This window comes from Camarhynchus parvulus, chromosome 14 (assembly GCF_901933205.1).
Source record: "Camarhynchus parvulus chromosome 14, STF_HiC, whole genome shotgun sequence".
NCBI classification, from domain to species: Eukaryota; Metazoa; Chordata; class Aves; order Passeriformes; family Thraupidae; genus Camarhynchus; species Camarhynchus parvulus.
In genome coordinates, this window is record NC_044584.1 from 12,291,046 (window position 1) to 12,304,119 (window position 13,074).

The 13,074-nt window shown below is 43.5% G+C and overlaps 1 protein-coding gene across 1 annotated transcript in view; it reads right to left on the minus strand.

Annotated features, from left to right (window-relative positions):
* LOC115909096 (multidrug resistance-associated protein 1) overlaps positions 1–13,074 on the minus strand; it is a 46,400-nt gene that overhangs the window by 12,394 nt on the left and 20,932 nt on the right. Inside the window, exons 12-20 of the mRNA XM_030958174.1 lie at positions 12,509–12,712; positions 9,998–10,144; positions 9,542–9,629; positions 8,994–9,063; positions 8,022–8,148; positions 6,778–6,954; positions 5,631–5,798; positions 5,095–5,272; positions 1,482–1,566 (exon numbers count right to left, since the gene is read on the minus strand). Coding sequence (XP_030814034.1) covers positions 1,482–1,566; positions 5,095–5,272; positions 5,631–5,798; positions 6,778–6,954; positions 8,022–8,148; positions 8,994–9,063; positions 9,542–9,629; positions 9,998–10,144; positions 12,509–12,712 — 1,244 coding nt within the window. The remainder of the gene's footprint in view (positions 1–1,481; positions 1,567–5,094; positions 5,273–5,630; positions 5,799–6,777; positions 6,955–8,021; positions 8,149–8,993; positions 9,064–9,541; positions 9,630–9,997; positions 10,145–12,508; positions 12,713–13,074) is intronic.

Sequence of the window (13,074 nt, forward strand, 5' to 3'; positions counted from 1 at the left end):
TCAGTTCCCAAGTACCCATGTCCAGGTGCAAGTAACAGTCACCAGATAAACAAGTCTTGGTTGCACAATGACTCCAGAAAGAAAAGTGCTTTGTGACCATCAAGACCAGCCTTTCCAAACCCCACCATTGGCACAGCAGCTGCTGGAGTGTGAAAAGGGTACCCACATTCCCCTCAAAACAGGCCATTTAACTCCCAGGCACTCATCAGCTCCCAGAAATAGTGTCTCCAGAGCACCATAAGAACAGAGGCACTGTTAGAGAACTGTATGAATGAGGCATAGACCAGGAGATGGTTTGGAAAGGTGGAATCAGAGTGACTGCAAGCAGAATAGCAGCTGCATTAGGTCAGACTAAAGGTCCCCTTGGCACTTCATCCCATCTGACAGCAGTAAAATGCAGAAGGCCTTAGGAACACACACAAAAGCTGCACTAGCCAATAAAACACTCTCCCTTTTATGCAAGCCAAACCCACAATATCTTGCTACAACACAGGAGTTTCTTCCCCTGGAAAGAATATCATGAGAGCTGTGTGTGTGCACACACGAGTGTGCATCAGTGTGTGCCAGCTGCACTGGGGCTGCAGCCCCAGGCTGTGTGTGTGTGTGCACACATGAGTGTGCATCAGTGTGTGCCAGCTGCACTGGGGCTGCAGCCCCAGGCTGTGTGTGTGTGCACACACGAGTGTGCATCAGTGTGTGCCAGCTGCACTGGGGCTGCAGCCCCAGGCTGTGTGTGTGTGCGCACATGAGTGTGCATCAGTGTGTGCCAGCTGCACTGGGGCTGCAGCCCCAGGCTGTGTGTGTGTGCACACATGAGTGTGCATCAGTGTGTGCCAGCTGCACTGGGGCTGCAGCCCCAGGCTGTGTGTGTGTGTGCACACATGAGTGTGCATCAGTGTGTGCCAGCTGCACTGGGGCTGCAGCCCCAGGCTGTGTGTGTGTGTGCACATGAGTGTGCATCAGTGTGTGCCAGCTGCACTGGGGCTGCAGCCCCAGGCTGTGTGTGTGTGCACACATGAGTGTGCATCAGTGTGTGCCAGCTGCACTGGGGCTGCAGCCCCAGGCTGTGTGTGTGTGTGCACATGAGTGTGCATCAGTGTGTGCCAGCTGCAGGGGCTGCAGCCCCAGGGGCTCCAATGCCACAGGAGCTGGGGCAGCTGCCAGGCACAGCAGGGACTGAGCCCAGCCCCTGCAGAGCTGCACCTTGCATAGACACACAGAATGGATCCCAGAGCAGACCTGGTCCTGCCCAGGCAGAGAGGGGCTCAGGAGGTGCTGCTGGGTTTGTGGGGTGTCAGGTGCCTGATGGACCTGGAACCACAGAGCAGCAGCAGCTTTGCTTTCCTCAGGCTGCTGGATCCAGCAGGATAAACTTTCCCTCTAACAAACACCATCACCATCAAATTATTGTTCATCCCCATCTGAGTGACTGGATTGAATGGATGGGGGGCAAAAGGAAAAATAAAAATAAAACCACACACCTATGCATCAGCTTTCCAGGGGCTTCATTCACAAGGCCTCCATTTTCTATGGGCTTGCCTTCCTTTGCAGATGGACTGTTTGTATCTGAGAGGGTGAAAAAGTAAACATGAAAATGGGTTACCCAAAGAGACACAAGCATTTCATTTCAATCCTAACTGCCAGTTGCAGTCTTAACGTGCAAACAAAGCAGGGAGCACAAGTATTTACAGATAATAACAGAAAATTGACCAGGTGAACAAATCAGTTTAGTTCAATTCACAACAGGGTTAATTGCCAAGGCAGGGAACATTTATTATTCTAGCAAATGTAGGTCAGTAATAATGTAACATAATTATGAGGACATATTTTAAGTTCAAACATGCAATACCAAGTCACATGTGACCCACTCCATGTAAACAAACCCAACACTCCAGCCACTCCTTTTCAAACTACAGTTTCTACATAGTTAGTTATAAATTATTGTTATTTTAAAATGCAATGAGAAGATATTCTATAAATGATGAAGTGAAGTTGTAAGAACAGCAGCCATGTGCTGGTAACTTTGAGTCTTCCTACAAAGTTGAGCAAGAAGAAATGTGCAAAATCCTGGTGTTTTAGGCAACTGCAGGAATCAGAGGACTTTGAGCAAGAGATCTTTCCATGAGTTGTTATCCCACAACATCCTGCTTGTACCAAGATGCAGCACACACGAGACAAGTGTCTAAAACACTCCAGAAAATGTCAGCTTGAAACAGTAACCTTTTCTGAGCAATTTAATTCAGTGTAGTAGAGTGCCATGAGTAAAACTAGGTTCAGAGATGTCAATTTTCCCTACAAAAAGCAAATGCCAGCCTCCTGTAAAGTTAGCTGTCAGTAAATGGAACTCTATTTTCATGTATGGAAGTTAATTTGGAATTTGCAACAGAGTTCTGTGTTTTTGAAGGATCTATGCATAGTTTATGCAAAGGTATTGACCTGAATATACTCAAAAGATATTCAGGAAAATTTGTATAGATATAGAGTCTGATATTTTCATGTTTTTATACAAAAGCAAAATATATGCATGAAACAGATCATCCACACATTAAGTGTGGACTGCTTTCCTTTCTGTGTCTGGAAACTGAATATTGGTTCATTACTTTAAAAATCCAAAAATAAATAGTTCAGCATGGTCTTAAAAAGACAAAAAGCAGAAAATCTGAAAAAAATCAATTATTTACTTCTTATTTATGTGAATAAGATCAAACCTAGATGGGACTGCTGGTTATTTTAAGCCCTTGACAGCACTTGTTTTGAAAGGTTCCCATATGAAAACCAGCAAGCATTCCAGCAACATATTGCTTTAGAACATTGCTGAAGAAAACAAAACCACAAATAAACCATCCTCCCCCTAAAAGCTCAAATCTGATTTCATGTTGTAGGCTACGAAGGTTTCTTGCTTATACTGCATTTAGCTCTGAGAACAAAACAATGCTCAAGACTGCCACAGTAAGTCTGACCTGTGCACTCAGGGTATGAGCCCAGTAGTGAGGGTTCTGTTGAAAAAAACTACCCAGAAATTATAAAAGGGAACAGCTGTGAGCAGTGAATACACATCTGAGAACAAAAGGGACCCTCAGGGCTCAATCCTGAGTGATGCTTCGCTTGGTACACTCGCTACATTTCTAAGTCCAAGGTGCACCTATAAAACTAATTTAAAGTTTCCTCTTGGAAGTCTCTGAGACACAGAATTGCTGCTGCTGAGTTACCTACAAGCTGCCACACAGCAACTGCTGCAGCTCACACAACCAAGGACAGGCAAACCATGCAGATACCTCCTATGCACTGATAAAATTCTTCTAATAATGACTCAGGCTCTTGTAAATAAACTGCAGCTACTCATGTTACTCCAAGGCAAGCACTAATAGAAAGTCCACATGGCAAACAGTTACCTGTTTCCAGAGGTTGAATCGTTCCTTCTAATGAAGGATCTGACTCTAAAAGCACATATAATTAACTTTTTTCCAGAACACACTCTACCATTTTCAATCTTTACAACCTCACATCCAAGCAGAATAACCTAAACCACGAAACCCAAGGCAGAATCAAAGTTGCTGAAATGGACCTATTTTTAATCCCAAGCCACAAGCAGAGTTTTCCCACACAGAGAAGGAGCCCCATGAAGCTGAGGATGGCAAGGCAGCACACAGGCAGGGGGAACCCTCAGGAAGCCCAAAGGGACAGGGAGGCTGGGAGGGACCAGAGCTGCAGCCAGACTCGGGCTGGCTGGGAGGAGAGGCTTTCCCAGCCCAGGAGCAGCAGATGTGTTCCTGCCAGAAAGCACCAACCCACTGTGTTCTCAGGCTGCCAGCACAGAGCTGCAGACACCAGGGAGCCTCCCTTGGAAAGTGGGAGTGCAGATACCCTCCAGCCAGCTCTGCCTGGCCCCATCTCACACTGCTGGGCTCCTCCAAGAGCCTGGGACTCCCAGCAGCAGTGACCTTTCACACATTCAGTAGACATGAATGCTATCCCTATGAATCAGACAAACAACGCCTCTACTCTTCACTTTTTACCACTGGCAGAAGATCACTTGACTAGAACTGATGAACAAATTCACTGCAAATAGGCCAAGCCTGTGATAATCCCCTCCAGATCACCAGGGTGGCACTGAAGTTAGAAGTGCCTCTTATGAGAAAACTGCAGAGAATCATGGCAAAAGTTAAAGCACTGGCTCACTTTCCAAAAGAAGGTTCAGTAATTAAAAGGAAAAATAAAGTAATTTAGTTTAATGAAAAGGATTTCAAAACCTACTTTTCCACATTTGAAAATGGGAGGAGACAAAGACTAAAAGAACAAGGCTATTAAATGAGGCAAATCTTCACATTAAAGTTAACAAGTTAACTGCCTAGGGAAGCACAGAGAAAGTTAATTTGCTATGAATTTCACATAGGCTGAAGACTGCAACAAGTGTGACTGTGCCCCAAGTAGCTGCAGAAGCACCTACAGAAAACACCCAGAAGTTAACCTGCTCCCAAACTCGTGTCACCACTTCACCCCAGCCAGCAGAGTGCAGGCACCCCTGGCACCTCCCAGCACGAGTGTCAGGAAATCAGCACAGGCAAGCCATGAAGAAAACAGGCCGGAGGCAAAGACTAAGTTCCCCTATTAAAATCCAATACTGTAACTGTCTGTAGATAAAAGAAAAATAAATCTGAAGTGTATTCCCATACCAGTGCAGCTCTACAGCTGTTCTGTAAAGTAGAAGCAGGAGTCAAGGACAGCAGCTAGAACATTGAGCTGCTTCCTCCTCCTCCCCATGCCCAAAGGAATCAGTTGCATAAAGAAGACACATATTATCAGGAACAGGAAGGGTGTATAAACCCCAGCTGGCCTTTTGCAGTCTCACTACCATCTGAATTTTGCACTGAGAGGAAATTTTATTACAGATCTGTTACATATTTTCCTGATTTTAGGAAAGAATGTGTGTTTAACCTCACAACCTTCAACACCCTCAAGAAATAAGCACCTCTACCTATATAGGCAATCACAAGAAATAGTAATTTAACTTTCCTATCAGTACTGCTGTTTTTCCTGTAACAGGACTCCCTTATTAACATGACAGACAGCAAGGGAGTTTATTAGTGAGCTTACCACTGTTCTCCATGGTTTGTTCAGCATTAGCATATGTACGAAGAAACTCAGCAAAAGCCCCATCTTGCTCCAGCAGCTCCTGGTAAGAGCCCATCTCAGAGATTTCTCCATCAGTCATTACCAGAATTGTATCCATCTGAGGCAGGTAGTTGATTGCATGGGTTACCAAAACCCGGGTCTAAAAGGCAAAGGAAAAATAAAGGGGTTCTGTAATCTCAGATTAGTGAATACCATGGTTGGACTACTGCTGTTTCCTGCTTGAATTCTGTGCATAATAGAACAGTAATGAGGGACAGGCATGCAGAATTTTAAGAGAACATTGTCTTGATTTTTCCATCAAATATTTTTGAAATACAGAAACCAAAGTACCTTTCACTACAAAAATGTCAGTGCTTTATAAAAGTCCTCTAAAATTGCAGAAGAAGCCTTTCATTTTTCAGCTGTTAGAAACAGAAATCTAAATGTGCAACTTGACAAACTTGGAATCATTTGAACTCAGCCAAGAAAAAGCATTCTCTAGAGACACTATAACATACTTTATTTTTCAGGATTCCTTTTGGTCCAATAACTTTTTCAAAAATATGTTTCCCAACGTGAGCATCAACAGCTGATAAAGGGTCATCCAGTAAATAGACATCTGCATTGCAGTAAACTGCCCGAGCAAGACTGACTCGCTGCTTCTGTCCTCCAGACAAATTCACCCCCTGAGGAAACAAGAAAACAGGAGCCTTTATTTACAGCTCAAAGATGTCTTGCTACAGTTTATGAAAGACACAAGTCACAGGTGGTTTATTTAAATCAGAGGAAATTCAACATTGCATGAAACAGATCCCCACAAATAATTTCACTACCACAATAGCATAAGCAATCAGTCACAATCCTCTTGCAGAGAAGGACATTTCTGTTCTCACTGTCAGTGAAGGGCTAGCCAAACCAAAAAATGTTTGCTAGTCCTGAAAAGCAATTAACCCTGACTGGCCTGCTCAGCTTTGTACATTCAGAGCTGCTTTTCTTCTCAGCTGCATTTCTGCAGCGCTGCCTCTGATGTAAGAAACAAACTCTGCTCCCACTGCACACTGTGACTGGGCTGCTGACCACCAAGAGAAAGCTGCACCTTTGCTGCACGTGGGGCTGTCAGCTCTGTGCCCAGCTGGGAGAACAGAGCAGGAGAGCAGCAGCTCAGAGAGCCCCCAGCAGCCACAGCCCCTGGCACAGGGACAGCAGCTCCTGCTCCACAGCTCTGCACCATCTATGCACATTTCCAAAGCCCACACCAGGCTTGCTCTGGTAACCAAGGGCCAGATTTGGGGTGATTGCTGCTTTTGTGGATTGTGATTTGGATTTTTTGGAGGAGCATTTGCTTGTTTTGAACAAAACGGAAGTGTTCAGAAGATTTTTCTCTTCTTGTTTCTGCATATTTTTCTGCTCTATAACCGTGGCAACTTAAAAACAATTAAAAACTGTCACTACAAGATGGTTTTATATTTGTGACTGAGCACAGGTTTCCTCCCCTTTCAGGCTTAAGGAGAGGAAAACACGCTGTTCAAATCTGCCTCTAATTCTAGAGGATTCCTGCTTGAAAGTTTTAAAATTCAATACAACTTTGAGATAAAGTAAAATAAGAGTCACACAGCCTTAACTACAAGCAATAGCACTGTTATGGTGGAGTGGGCAATGAAATACCTTTTCTCCGATTTCTGTTTTGTCTCCTGAAGGAAGAATCTCTATATCAGGCAGCAGGGCACAAGCCTCAATCACACGTTTGTACCGGCTCTCACTGAGCTCCCTCCCGAAGATAATGTTATCTTCCAGAGTTGCATTTTGGACCCAGGCTTGCTGAGGAACGTAGGCTACAGAGCCCTGCAAGAAAAATTAAGTTCAGTACTTTAGACGAAGAGTCTGCACAGAGAGTCAAGGCACAGCAGGGCTTTGTGAGGCAGGCGGTGCTAATCACCCCACAAATTACCTACGGTCATTTCTAAACAAAGCCTTTCTTGGGCTCCAGCCTCCTCCAAAATGTTATTTTTATAATCCTCTCTACAAGTGAATGTAACAAAGTGCACTGGTGGAAAATAAAGGGCTTCAAACAAAATATGATTAACATAAACCTGGAGGAAACATTTGTTTAGAGGACGTTTGCACAATCGCTGCATGTCAAAAGTCATTACTTCTTTCATATAATTATAAATTATGTTCTGCACAAAGAGTTTAATCTGGAATGCAAGTGTTTAACAAATGCACCCCTGCCAAGAGATTTCTGCAGAAAGCAGAGGAAGTGGTTTTCATATAAAAGTCACTTCAAAGGAGGAGACTGAGATAAAGCAGGGTATTTTGCTTTGAGTATCAGCTCTGTCTTCTTTTTCTGCACTCATAATTCGTGACTCAGATCTCAACTAGTTTATTTTTCCACAACAATTCTGAAGGTGGCCAAACCTACAGACTTTTAAATGCAACAGATTTGTTTTGTTCTTAAAGTAATTTTATTTCCAGGTCATTTTTTCTCTGTTAGCTGTGTGCAGCTCTGATGTCTAAGAAAGAACAAACTGCAACACAGCTTTTCCACGTTCAGGTGTCTGGGCGCAGCCTCTCCTTGCAATTCTCTGATGTCTGAGAAGGCAGAACCCAACACTGCTCTTCCTCAGAGAATATGTAACAGGGTCTCCCCATCCCATACCCAGACTCACCAGAACACTCATCTCTGAGTGCTCCACTGTTTTATTTGGCTAAATCTGACACCAACAGATTTGGATGCTGTTGGGTAAATGACACAGAGTGCAGGCTAAGGCATATATGGCATATATGGTTTGCCAGGAAAGCAGAAGGCTAAAAAGTGCATTCATTTGAAAGGCTGTCTCTTCCCTCCTCACACCACTTGGAAATCTAGAATCCCTCTGGGATAGCTGAACAACTCTGCAGACGTGTCACACCTTGACAACCACGTAGCCTTCCTTTTTGTCCATCTCCCCCAGCAATGCAGACAGCAGTGAGGACTTTCCACAGCCAACTTGACCAACAACAGCCACCAAGGAGCCTTCAGGAACAGTGAAATTAATGCTGAAATAAAGTGCACACAATTCAGCCTTGCTTGCTGGCACACCCCAGTAGTTAAACAGTCAACTGAGCAGCCCATTAAAAACACAAACCACCAGGTGCTTTGTGAACACCCTCTGCAAACACTGACTCAGCACTGAAACTGTAACTGCTCGAAAACCCAAACCTCTCAGAAAGCACCTAACTCACCTCAAACTTAGAATACAGAACATAATCTTAATATGTAATTAGTCAAAAGGGAAGAAAATAGGAAGGAAAAAAGCACTGTGACCCAATATTGCCAAGATTTCTCTCAAGTGTCCTATGAACACAAATGTAAATAGAGCATATTTTTGTCCCAAAGAATTTGCCATTTAAGGCCCAAGTGAAAGCAGCCAAAGTTAAGGAAGGGAGCAGGGCACAGGGCAGACACAGCCTGTGGCTGTATCACTGTTTGCTTTCTGCGGCCCAGGATCAGGGACAGCAGAGTGCCGTGAGAATCAGCAGTGAAATGGAGCCTGAGGACACCCAAACAGGAGGGAGCAGAGCTGACAGAGGGGCTGAGCTGGCTGCACCCTCTAGATGGAGCTCAGCCCATCGGCAGCACTCAGCCAGAGCTCAAATCCCCTGCAGTTCTCTCTTCTTGATCTCTACCTCTCCTGCTACCTCCCTTCATATATTCTATAAATGCAATAAACTGAAAATCCCTCCAGTTCATAAAGCCCCAATTAAAAAAAAATAGAACTGTTGTTATTTGCTCTCTTTCTTCATGGCAACAAACTCTTCTCCATATGTACTTTAAAATTCAAATACAGATCATCTATGGTGCAGCAAGATTATGGAATGGAATAAAGAGCACCAATCTTTACCTGTTCAGCAAAGGAGGATCAGTTTTGGCCCAGCTAAACGTTGCATTCTTCACAACAATGCATCCTTCAGCTGCAAGAGAAAACTCGTATTTATAAAAGTACCAATGCAAGCAGCTAAACTGCACTCTCACAATCCAAAGTCAATCCAAACACACATGGGCAGAGGTATAAAGTTACTTTTTCAGAAGAACAACAACCCACTGCTTGCCAAAAACTTGTGTTCTGCTTTTACTGAATTTGGCAAGACAGCAGAGATCCCAAGGTTACCCTCACTCAGGAACCAGGAGGTACATGAACATAGCTACCCAGAGATACCAACTAATTCTGCTGCACCTCCAGCACTGCCAAGTCAGTTGTGGAGAGGAAAGAAACTATCTGAGAAAGAAGAAGAACCTGTACATCATTTTCACTTTACAAACTCTCTTCTCTGTTTTCTGTCTCAAATTTATCAGCAAAACCCACAAAAAATGCAGTAAATTTGTTTTAGAAAGCAAAAGAAACCACCCAAAACCTGCACACACTGATTTGCAACAGACAAAGAAACTCACCCTCTTTGATGGGACCCCTGACTATGCTGTCTGGATCTAACTCCTCATGGGACAGGAACACCCTGAGGCGCTTCAGGGAGACACTGGCCTGTGTGGAAAAAGGATACAAAACTCTTTATACTCTGCTTATTACCTTCATGTGCTCACTGTTTCGTGCCACATACACATTATATCATTATTATGCACTCCCAATCCTCCTTAAATCCACTGCATAGTTGCTTGGATAGCCAAACTTTCACTTCCCAACCCACAAGAAACGTGGGTGATGGAAGGAACACCTTTCCACCACAACTGGGATTATTTCACCAGCACAGCACTTAACTCACAGGAACTGCAAGGTCCCTTCCAGAGGCGGCCACATTTCCCCTGTGGTCATTCTCCAAGCTGGGGGATGTAATCTTTCCACCCAGGGCCTCCTCCTGCACACAGAACACCTGTTAATGACTGAAATCTTACTTCTACTATGTTGCTGATGACCATAGGGAGCATGTTCAGTGGGAACCTGAGGATGTTGAATAATGCCAGGGAAACAAAGGCCTTCTGAGCATCCAAGATGTTGTTCTTGTCTATGGTGACATACACAGCAAACGTGGACAGGGCCACCTGAAACCAAGGGCAAAGGCTGCAGTGAGGGTCATGTCTTAAAGCCACCAGGTCAGGAGCACAGTGTGACAACTGTAATCAGACTATAAATCAAAGAAAGAGCAATGTTCTGATAACTTTTTGTTCCTGACAACACTTTTTGCAAAACAAACATATGATTTAAACCTGCTGTCGTAAGAAGTTGATGGCTCCTCTTTAAAAAGAGCCAAGTGTTCACTTTCCTCACGCAGCAGAAGTGAAACCACAAACATCCCAGGCTATTTGAGGTCACACAGCAGCAGAAGGGAAGTAGAGAAATTATTTTTTTTCCTGATCTCTTTTAGTTTTAAGACACACAGCAAAGTATCAGATGTTGGATCAGTAACATATATTGACAGGAAGGTTAGAAGCACCCCAATACTAACCTGTTTTGTAGTTTGTAGAGACTACCACAACCCTAGATTTCCAAATACAGCCCACTTTATCATGGACAAGAAATGTTATTGCACTACAAAGATGAAGTCTTTTCTGTTGTGAACCATTTCAGTCTCATACTGAACAAGGAAATAACACCAAACCACTGTTATCATGAGACATAAACTATAAAAATAACTCCAAAAATCCATACACTCATTTTTTAAATGTATTGAATATGTTACAGTAAAATAAAGCAAACTAAGTAAAACCAGATGTTTGCTTTCACAACTATTCCCTTCATGGTGTTATCTTCCATGATAATACCCTCACACCTCAGGATATCACAAGATCCAGCAGCTTTTTTCCCACAGACTGCCAATTAAAACAAGAAATCAAAATAGATAAACTTGTGGCATCCTCCCTCCTGAAAGACTTGAAATAATGAGCTCCCCATCCAAGTCTCATCTAAGCACAGCATCCACTGAAGACATCAGTGTTTCTGTTAACAAATCTGACTGCTGTGAAGACATGTATTGTTCTGGGTGCAGCAGCTGACTCAGCTGTGCCTTGTACAGTAGCTTGTTTGTACAGCCCTTAGTTTGGACAACCCTGTCCCAGGGAGAAAGCCCTCCCATGGAGATCAAAAACAAGACAGGGTCCAAAGAATAACCTCCCAAGCAGCATGTCTGCACTCTTGTGTTAGCAGCAATCAGTCTGAAATTCACCCTCAGCAGCACACAGGGCAGCAGGGGAGGCACTGCAAAGCCAGCAGTCCCTGACACTGTTACTAAACAACGACTAAAAACCCTGGCCTTGGAAATGGGAAGGAGTAGAGGAAATAAAAGTTTTCAAGGTCAAAAGTGCTTCCAAACAGGCAATAATTTTTTTATCAAAACATACAAAAAACCCCCAAAAATCCAAGCAACAAGATGTTGAAGAGCAGCCTTGCCCTCCGGGTTGTGCCCCCGCAGAGCCAGTGCCACACACCCACCCCTGTGTGTGCTGGGACATCACACCAGTCTGCCCTCCCAGGCTCCACACAACAGCACTGGGCAGCCCACCTGCAGGGTTTTATTTAGAAATTTCATTTAATAATGTATTTATATTCAAATAATCCCAGACTTCTTTTAGAAAAGCATTCACTTAAGAATGCAGCTGATGCTTCTCTGTCTTTCATCATGCCCCGAGCATAATGTAAACACTAAAAATGTTTGCAGGGAAGGAATCTGAGACTGGAAAGTACACTTAAACACCTTCAACTGGAACAGCACATATTTTATCCTAATGTAGTCATGGCTTTTAATTGCTTCTGCAGACAAGAGCAATGGCCCCTCGTTCTAATAGCGCCTGAAGCAATTTTGATGTGATCTCACTCTTCTCTCCCGTGTATTAGTTGAAATGTAAGCTAACCACAAACACAGGAGGGATGTTTGGCATATCATGGATTTTTTATTTTTTTTAAGTAAGAATTTGAAGCCATCTCAGGCCACACAGTGGTTTTGCCTTTTGCACATGGTTCTTACACAGATGCTGGGAGAATCCCAGCCAGAGGCACTCCTGGAGCCCAACATCCCATTCAGTCAGGAGCTCTTATGGGAGGACCTGCTGCTGCTCAGAAACACACTGAAATAAGGGATTTTTTTTATTCTCCTAAATCTGACCATACATTTCATCTTAGATTCCTCAAGTACTCTACTAAAAATAGGAGGAGATGCAGAGGAGGTTTTTATCTTCCAATACTTGGATATTAACCTCTAGAATACATCCAACCTGGCTGTTACTGAGTTTCAAAGAAAACAGTGGTGCCTTTCCACAGAGAAATGGTCCCCTAAGTGTTCAAGGGCCACCATTCTGGAGGGCATTTTGGCTCAGCTCATTAAAACACAAAACCAAAAGTAGCCCTCAAGGGCTGCCTTGGAAAGCACAATCCCAAAAAGGAGAGAAGACTTCCAGATTTGTTTCACTTACCAAAAACGGAGCACAAACCCAAGTGAAGGTTGCCATTGCAGCAAGGTAAGCAGATTTTTTTAGGACTTTGAGCTCTTTCTGTCTGATCTCTAATACCTTCTCTCTAAAGGCTAATTCCCAAGCATAAAGTTTCAGAACTTTAATCCCATTGAGAATTTCATTCATCAGCTTAATTCTGTTGTCTTTGCTCTTCATTTGAGCCACCTAAAAACAACATTGCAAAAAATAATTAACAGAGCACAATACTTGGCAGAACCTCAAAGTTCTGAGCCTTCTATTTTGCAATGGCAAATTTACCTCATTATCATCAAAAGCTTACTAGCTTCCCAAGCAGGAAATCTGAGATACTATCTGAACAAACAAATATGCAGAATTAACAAGATGTTTTAAACCAATTAAAAGAATGCTTCATGTAACTACAAATCCAAAGCAAGATCAAAACAAGTGTGGCACTGGTTTAAATGTGATTAACCCTGCAACAGGGAGCCCTGGGACTCAGGTACAATATGCAGTTAAAAACTAAACCAGTGTAAGATGTGCAGCTTGTATCTAACCTTAGACTAAAT